The sequence below is a fragment of the Strix aluco genome, chromosome 3 (assembly GCF_031877795.1).
Source record: "Strix aluco isolate bStrAlu1 chromosome 3, bStrAlu1.hap1, whole genome shotgun sequence".
Lineage (NCBI taxonomy): Eukaryota > Metazoa > Chordata > Aves > Strigiformes > Strigidae > Strix > Strix aluco.
The window spans coordinates 25,881,544-25,890,338 of record NC_133933.1 but is presented as its reverse complement, the minus strand read 5'-3'; the positions used below and the strand labels follow the sequence as shown (position 1 = coordinate 25,890,338).

General features: G+C 62.0%; 1 protein-coding gene across 1 annotated transcript; it reads left to right on the top strand.

The window, feature by feature from the left end:
• The first annotated feature begins 4,113 nt into the window (after positions 1–4,113).
• HLX (H2.0 like homeobox) lies at positions 4,114–7,980 on the top strand. The gene is made up of 4 exons (XM_074820629.1): positions 4,114–5,199; positions 5,821–6,000; positions 6,467–6,651; positions 7,476–7,980. Exons 1-4 carry the CDS (start codon positions 4,608–4,610, stop codon positions 7,839–7,841), a joined length of 1,323 nt encoding a protein of 440 aa, XP_074676730.1. The 5' UTR covers positions 4,114–4,607; the 3' UTR covers positions 7,842–7,980.
• The last annotated feature ends 815 nt before the right edge of the window (positions 7,981–8,795 follow it).

Below are 8,795 nucleotides of genomic sequence, written 5' to 3'. Positions count from 1 at the left end.
CAAAGCATGCCTTGACCCAAACACAAACACCAGTGCCAATGCACCCGTGGGAGCCACGAAATCCCGTCCTACCGCATGGAAACCCAGATCCTGCCTGCTGTCAGGCGCCTTCCACTTGTTTGGCAAATGACGTCGCATCAGTCGTTACTTACTGACACAGGTACGCAGTGAAGTAACGCATGGAGCAATGGAGAGGAAATGTCACGGAGTTGACCAGTTTGGTCACTTAATTCACTTGCGGTTCTGGGCAGTTCCTGCCTGCAGCGCCTGCGCTTTTCTTGAGCGTTTCAGATAACCAACCGTTGCTCAGCCGAGGGAAGCCCCACCGGTCTTGTGGCACAGACCTGCCTCCGGCTGCCAGTCCCCGGGGGGGGGGGGGGGGCTCGGGTTTGGCGGCCCCGCTTCCCAGCTTCCCGGGGGGCTGCTGAGGGGGAGCAGCCAGCAACACACACACCACCCCCACCACCACCCCCCGGCAGCCTGCAAAACTCTCCTGCCCACCCGGCAAGCAGGAGCCCTGGGCGGGTGTAGTCATTTTGCGCTTGGCTCCCCAAATTTGCTTTGCTCCCTGCTCGCAGGGACCCGGGAGCGGCGGGGGTGGGGGGGTGGGATTTAGCGGGGAGACCCCCGTCCCGGGGGTGCCTTGGGTGGGGGTCCGGGCCCGGCGCGGGCCAGCTCGCCAGGTGGCGACAGAGAACGGGCTTTGGGCCGGGGCGGGCGGGGGCCCGCCGGGTGCTCGGCGCTGCGCAGCGCGGGCGGGACCCCGGGGGCGGTGGCGGGGGGCGGGACGGGGACGACGGGACACGGGGATGGGGACGGCAGCGACCCCGGTAACGCCACCCCAGCAAAGCGTCTCCCTGGAGGCTTTGGAGAGGGGTTTCAAAAATTATGTTTAAAAGTAGTCCTAGAGAGCGAGTAGGACTTTCCAACTATTTTCCATCGGTTTTATATATTACATATATATGTTTCTACGTCCCGATAGAGGTAGAGACTGGCCGACATGGCTCAGCCTAAAAGCCCAGGGACAAGGCCGCCGGCCGCGGGTGGGAGGGCGGGGAGGCCGCTCCGGCAGCATCCCGGGCGGGCCGGGAGCCGCGCAGCCGCCCCCCCCCCCGCGGAAAAAGCGCGGCTGGCGGAGGGGGAGGCCCGAGCCCCGGCGGGGCTGGGCGGCGGGGGAACAGCCCGCCTCGGGGGCCGGCACTGCCGCGGCTACCGCCGGGGCTACCGCCGGGGCCGGGCGAGCTGCGACGGGGGGCGGCCGTGGGGCTCCGGCGGCGGGATCCCCGGCACGGTCCGTGGGCTCGACCTGCTGCCCGCAGCTCCACGCGGGACGGGGAGCTCCTGGGGGCAGGGACAGCCGAAAAAGCGGCCCGTCCTCCCCGTGGGGCGCGGGCAGGCGGGGCCCGGCCTTTTCCGGGATGCTCCCGGCCCGGTGCCCGCCAGTGGGGCCGGGGAGCTGCAGCGTCTCGGGGTTAGCCCTTCTATTTTCCCCTCGTAAGAACTCGAATAATTTTTTTTCCCACCTCCTTTGTCGGCCTCGGGGAGGGATAAAAAAAAAAAAAAAAAAGTCATTCGAGACTCCATTCCTAAAAAAAAAAAAAAAAAGAGCATCGCTCCTGCCTGCACAGTTCATTCGCCTCCTTCTCGAGTCCCTCGGAAAGCAAGATTAAAGGGGAAAGTCGCAGCTGTATATTTATGTTTTCATTGCTAGAAGGGAATTGATTTCCTTGCATTTATTTTTGTAGTTGCAATACACAAGGGCGGATTTGCGTCACCAAAGCAACTTGCTAGTCGAGATAAAGTTGCACAAATATTGAAAAGGGAAGTGCTCGCGCTCATTATGAAGTTTTTCTCCGGAAGAAATAAGGATTTCTGCTGTATCCTAAAATACTAAAGCCGCTTCTATTTTGGGACAAATCTCGCAGGCACATCCGCTCATTTAGTCCGAGTTGGAACCTCTCAAAAAACAGGAGATGACCTGGACTGCAGCGAGCTCCGGGTTTCCTGCAGCCTTCTCCCTCCTTGCGCGGGGAGGAGGGGCCGCCGCCTCCCCCGGCCCGCGCAGCCCTGCTCCCCCGCGGCCGCCGGGGCGGAAGATGCGCGGGCAGGGCGGCCTGCGCAGGCCTTTGGGGAGATGGGACGGCCCCGGCCCCCGGGGGAGAGAGCGGCCTGCCGGGGGGAGGCAGGTGCTCCTGGCTTCGCCCGCGGAGGATGCGCGGGGGCGCAGCGCTGCCGAGGCGTTCGCGGAGCGGGCGGGCCACGAGAAGGCACCTGCCCCCGCGGCTGGGGCTCCGCAGCCCCCCCGGCCTTCCCGAGGCCCGGCCCGGGGGTCAAGGGCTTTAGTGCGAGGCGCTTAGGGTTTCCTTTCGGGTTATTTGAGTCCCGGCGGGACGGCAGCGCGGAAGGAGCGCCTCTCTGCGCGGCGGCCCGCGGAACAGCGGGCTCCCGGGCAGCGGCAGCGCCCCGGGCCGCGCAGCCGCCGCCGCGCCCCGCGCCGGGGCCGCCCGGGGCCCCCGCAAACGGGCGCTTCCCGCCGATGCTGCTCGGGGGACGAGCGGAGCTTTGAAATCAGCTCCGAAAAATAAAGGAAAAAAAAGTGGTTTGGGTTTTTTGTGTTGTGGGGTTTGGGTTTTTTTGTTTTTTGTTTTTTGTTTTTTTTACCGCCTGCCTGGCGAGCGGCCCCGGGGTGGAACAACAACGATGTCGGTGCTGGTGGCCATCACGGCAATAATTTAAGGCAGCGGTTGGCAGCTGGGAGGCAGCGGGCAGCGCGGGCTTCGTTGCCCTTCCCTCAGGCGGGGTGATGGCGCGGCTCTGCCCGGCCGTGGAAACGCGAGTGAAACCGGAGTCGTTCGATCCGATTTGAGCGCAGCGGGTCATCTGCGCGGGGGAGGGGTGAAGGAGCGGGGTGGGGGGAAGATGCGAGGCAAAGGGGCTTTCCGCTGTCGAAGCAGGAAAAGTTCAAACCTCATCAACCCTTTCTTTGGCCGCCCTCGGGTTTCGGACACATCTTGGCAAGCCGTCCCGTCTTTATTTTTCGGTTTCGTCTCGTTAATAAAACCCAACGCGCAGCAAAGCGCCGTGGGGCTTTTCCTGGGGAACCAGCCTCACCTTTCCCGGGGCGCGGGCTGCGGCCGAGGAGCGGGCTCACGCTCGCTCGCAGGTGGTTTCAATATTCACACAGAAGCTATGTCTTCATACCTGGCGAAAGCAAAATAATTTGCCTTGCTGGCGGTTCCCCGAAAACCTTCAGAATTTGGGAAGCTATTTGGAAAAAAAAGAAAAAAAAAATTTTTTTGGAAACAAAATCAAAGCAAACCTGCAATCGTCCGACCCGGGAGCCTGCTCAAAACGTCAGCGAGTGGTTTACGTGAAACTAAAATTAAAGAAAGGGTTTTATTCAGAGTCAGGTCGAGACAAATGTGGATGTTAGAGGGGAGGAAAGAAGCGTAAATGACGCTTTGATCAATCTGTCCCTAAATTATTGCAGTGAATGTAGCTTATGACCGTATTCTTAAAAAAATGGGGGCAATTCTGTTGTCAAAGGTTTGCAAAATTACAAACTAGTTTTTAAGGTGACATTGGTGACATTGGTGTGGAAGAAGACGCAGCCACTGGGCTGGAGACCACGGTAAAAATCTATAAAATTACATTGTGGCCAAAAGACGATTCATTAATTTAGTCGCTGCTAATGCAGGATCCAACGTGTCCTGGGCCCAGAAAAGCTCGGAGCTCTCATCGACACCTATGCTGCGTCGAGATAAAGTTGCACAGACTTCTTTTCTTCCAGACTACCCCAGGCTCGTTTACCCGGGAAGGAAACACATTTCCTCGGGAATCATTTCCAAAAGGACGGACCTGCCCCCGATGGCGAAGAATTTTCCTGCGCGTTTCTTTCAAACGTTTGGAAATCGCGGCGGCAAGCGCAGTGCCCTTGCGCTTTTTTTTTTTTTTTTTTTGGGGGGGGGGTGGTGGTGGTGTTTCAAAGTCGAGGGTGGAATTTAAGGAGGTGGGGGTGGGTGGGGTGGGTACCGTGCGGGGCAAACCGGGCAGGGCCGGGTCGCGGGTGCGGGCCACCGCGCCGCCAGCGCGCAGTTGCGCGCTGGCGGCGCGGTGGCCCGCACCCGCGACCCGGCCCTGCCGTGGGCGTGTCGGCGGGCGGTGCTGCCCGGCCCCGCGGATCGCGGATTGGGCGCGGGGAGGGAGCGAGGGCTGCTCCGAAGCCGGGAGTGTCGCTGCCAGAGAAAGTTTTGGGGAGGGGTGGATGTATTTTTTTTTTTTCTCCCCCAGTGCGAGGAAAGGGGGTTTGGTTTGGGGTTTGTTTTGTTTGCGCCGCTCCGCTCCTCGCCCGCTCGCTCTCTCCGTCTCGCCGTGGGTTTTGGGGACTTTTTCCATTTTCTTTTTTTGAATTTTTTTTTTTTTACATTTTTTTTTTTTCTTCCCCTGGTGGTTGGTTTTCCCCCCCCTCTTTGCCCCTCCGGCAAGCGCTCCGCCAGCCGCCTCTCGCCGCCGCCATCCCTTCCCCATGCGCCCGGGGCAGCGGGCAGCTCCGCGGCGCGTCCCCGGGAGCTGAGCGGCGGAGAGGCGCGTCCCCTCCGCGGGCCAGGATGTACACGGCCGGGCTGGCTCCTTTCTACGCCTCCAACTTCAGCCTGTGGTCAGCGGCCTATTGCTCGGCATCGGGGCCGGCAGCCGGCGGCTGCTTCCCTCTGGACGCCGCGGCGGCGAAGAAACCCTCCTTCTGCATCGCCGACATCCTCCACGCCGGCGGCGAGGCGGCGGGAGGACCCGCCGACACCCTGCCCGGAGGTCCCGGCACCGGGATGCCGCCGGCTCTGGGAGCCGTCCACCACGGCGGCGGTCCCTTCCACGCCGCCGCCGCCTCGCCGCTCCGGCCCACGCCCGTCGTGGCCCCCGACGCCCCCGCCGCCGCCTTCCCGCCGCGCCTCTCGCCGCTCTCCGCCGCCTACCACTCCCACCACCACCACCGCCCCCCGCAGCACCGCTCCCCCGCGGCGGCGGCGGCGGCAGCGGCGGCGGCGGGGGGCGGCGGGGGCGCCCCGGCCCCCGCCCGGCTGCCGGGCGGCCACACGCACGGCTCGGCGCCGGCGCCCGCCAGCAAGGACCTGAAATTCGGCATCGACCGCATTTTGTCGGCGGAGTTTGACCCCAAAGTCAAGGAAGGCAACACGCTGAGAGGTAGAGAAATTGGCTTGCCCGCTTTCCACGCTAGCGCTCTCGGGGCTCTTTTGTTTAATCTGTTATTACGATTTTTAGCGAATGTACCCGCGATTTGAAAACTTTCCGATCTAGCCGAGAAAAAGGTTATTAAAAAAAAAAAAAAAAAAGCGTGGCAAATCCGAGTTTCCAATAGCGCTCACTAAAATAGCCCCCCCCCCCCTCCCCCGCCCCTTCTCCGGCCCCGCGCACGGTTGCGGCCCCCGGCGCAGGATTTGCGCCGCCGGGAGAAATAGCGATAGCGTAAAAATAGGGCCCGAAGCGTCCCCCGCTTCCCAGGGCGGGCCGGGGAGTTTCGCCTCAGAGGGCGCAGCCGGTTTGAAAGGCTTTCGCTGCAAGCCGTCCCCCCTCGCGGCGCGTAAACATCCCCCACCAAGGCAGTAAATACACCGGAGGATGCCTGACTGCCGGGGCACGGCCGCCGCTCCCGGGAGAGCCCCCGGGGCCAGGAGGTGGCTGCTCGGTGTCCCGTCCCGTCCCCCCGCCCCAGCTCCCCGGCCGGGGACCCCCTCCGCCCGCGGCGTGCCGGGCTGTCGGTTCCGACCGCGGTATAACAGAGCTCTCCTTGTTCTGTGCTCACAGATCTGACCTCCTTATTAACTACCAGCCGCCAAACTGGGGTTCATCTCCCCAACTTGCAGCCTTCCGCCGGCCAGTTCTTCGCGTCTCTAGACCCCATTAACGAGGCCTCTGCTATTCTGGGTCCCTTAAACACAAACCCAAGGAGCTCAGTTCAGCACCAGTTTCAAGACACTTTTCCAGGTACATCTCGTCCCTCGTCGACCCTCCCGGGGCGCAGGGCCCCCCGGCCCGGAGCAGCCCCCCCCCGGCCCAGGCGCTCTCCTCCCGGATCCTCCCTTTTGAAAGGCCGGGGCGTACGTTTGCGAGCGAGGCTCAGCTTTTGGGCGAAAGCCGGGCTGCGTGGCGGGGGGAGGAAGAGCCGGCTGGGGCCTGACCATCCCATCTAGCACAAAAATAATACCTGGGCCGAGAGAGAAGGGGCGGGGAGGGGGGAGAGGAAGAAATTGGGGTCCCAGAGAGCTCCATCCTTGCCCGAGGAAGCACACGCGGGCAGGGCCGCGCTGGCCCGGGCCTGCCCCCCCCCCGCCCATCCCTCCCGCAGGCCGGCTGTTATTTTGATCGATTTAGGGCTCCCTTTCAGGCATCGATAGTAATAACGCCGTCTCCCTCTCTCTCCCCCCGTTTTTCTCCCCACCCCCCTCCCCAGGTCCGTACGCAGTTTTAACCAAGGACACGCTGCCCCAGACGTACAAGAGGAAACGCTCCTGGTCCAGGGCTGTTTTTTCCAACCTGCAGAGGAAAGGTTTAGAAAAACGGTTCGAAATCCAGAAATATGTCACCAAACCGGACAGAAAGCAACTGGCGGCGATGCTGGGGCTGACAGATGCTCAAGTAAGAACGGCTTCGGGTTTATTTCAAATGCTACTTCCACTTTAGAGGGATACCGGGGGACGGGGGGAGCGTTTGCAAAGCGTTTTCCCTTCCTTAATCTTTGGCGGGGCTGGCAGAGGAGCGGGACCTCGCCCCGAGCATCTCCTGCGCGCAGGTTCCGCGGCGTTCGGCGGCCCGGCGCGGAGCTTTCGCCCTTTGTTTTGGCCGAGCGCGGAGACGAGCGGGGCCGGGGCAGCTCAGCAGTGTGCGCTTTATTGAAGTGCAACTCGCTGTAGGAGGCAGTTTAGGTCAAAGGAAGTAGAAGAGAACACACTATTTTTAATGTCCCCTTTTTTTTCTTCTTTTTTTTTTTTTTTTTTTTTTTCTAAATCTCTCCCTGCGTTGTGAAATCCTTAGTTCTGGGGAAGTGAAAACTCTTCTTCAAACGGAATCATTAAACGCCACTCTGTAATGATTCCACTATTGAGGGCCCGCAGCGCACAGAATTGTATAACGCTGTGGTTTCTTGAGCAAGATTTGGTTTCCTGGAAGAAGAAGTAGAAGGAGAGATAAAAAAAACCCCAACAAACAAACACAAAACACGGGGCGGGGGGCCGTTTGGTATTTAAACACGCGAACTAGAAGGAGAAAAAAGCTAAAAGCACCTTGGTCGCGTACCGGTGGGGGCAGAGGGAGATGAGGACGGCGCCTTCTTTTCTCCCCTTGCTGCCCGTCGCCGATGGAAGCGCGGGGGCCGGGCGGTGCGGGGCGCGGTGCGGGGCGCGGTGCGGTGCGCGGGGCGCGGTGGGGGCCGTGCCGCCCGTCTGAGGGCGGCGCGGCCGCAGGTGAAGGTGTGGTTCCAGAACCGGCGGATGAAGTGGCGGCACTCCAAGGAGGCGCAGGCCCAGAAGGACAAGGAGCCGCCGCCGGAGCCCGAGCCGGAGCCGGCGGCCCAGCGCGCCGTCCCACCCCCCGCCGCCGCCGCCGAGCCCGAGCGCAGCCCCAGCCGCTCCGAGGGCGACAGCGACAGCAGCGACGCCGACTCCCTCGACATGGCCCCCAGCGACACGGAACGGACTGAGGGCGCCGAGCGGAGCCTGCCCGCCGCCGCCGGGATCGGCAAGTCCTCTGGCAGCACCGGCCTCCCCTCCCCGCCGGCCTCCGCCGCCGCAGCCGCCGCCGCCAGCCCCGAGCCGCGGAGCGGCCTATAGACGGGGCGGCCCCGCGGCACCCGCGCCCGGGACCAGCGCGCTAATTTATCTCCCTTCCTCCGCCCCGGGAGCGCGGCGAGGCCGGCCCGGCACCGGCCCCCTCCCGCCCGCGGCCAGCGCCCGGCCTTGCCCAGGGCGAGGGGCCGGGGAGGCGGCCGGAGCGGGGAGCCCCGGCCCCAGGACGGCTGTGCGTGAGGCGGCCGCCTCTCCTCCACGCTGCTCGCAGGAGAGCGGGATTTCTCTATTTTTTCTTCTTTTTTTTTTTTCCAACAAATTTTTATTTTATTCTCCGTCTCCCGCCCCTTGTCCTCTCCAGGAAAACCCGAGCGCGGGACTCTGAGAACGTGCTCCGAAATCCCTCTCATCCCGCCCCCCCCCCCTCCCCGAACAATTTACAATGTGAAGTATTTTGCCAACGTCCTCATTGGTTGCAACGTGTTGCTTCGAATAATCCGGCCAAGAAATACTGCACTGACAAAATATATAAATATATATATATATCTCCTGTAAATAAAATGTTTGCTATGGTTTGTAACCACGTCAGTCTGTTGACCAGGGGAGAGGGCCGGTGAGGCTGCCCCCGCTTCCTTCGCCCCGCGCAAAGCAGCCGCTGTCTCTCCTCGCCTTGGAAGCCTCCCGAGGCAGCCTCCTCTTTTTTTTTTTTTTTTTTTTTTTTTTTTCTTTCCTTTCCCCCTTCCTTTCCTAATGGAGGCGATGACAAGGACCGGATTTGATCACGCAGAATTGTGCCCCCGGTGAGAAAGTTGCCGATTACGTTCGGAGATCCGCGTGCGCGTCCCTGCGTGTCTGTGTCCCGTGACATGGCTCTTGGGTTCTGGTGCAGGACGGGGCCGAACTGTCTTGACTCCCCGCGACTCCCAGGGACGCTGCCAAGAGCCGGCGGGGCCGTTTTGGAGTGCGGGGGGTGTCGCTTTGGTGTCGCTCCGGTTTGCC

Excerpts from the sequence above, each read along its gene's own strand:
- HLX (XM_074820629.1), top strand. The coding sequence starts at position 4,608 with ATGTACACGGCCGGGCTGGCTCCTTTCTACGCCTCCAACTTCAGCCTG. Across the intron at positions 5,200-5,820 it reads GGAAGGCAACACGCTGAGAG|ATCTGACCTCCTTATTAACT; the intron begins GTAGAGAAATTG and ends CTGTGCTCACAG. Across the intron at positions 6,001-6,466 it reads GTTTCAAGACACTTTTCCAG|GTCCGTACGCAGTTTTAACC; the intron begins GTACATCTCGTC and ends CCCCCTCCCCAG.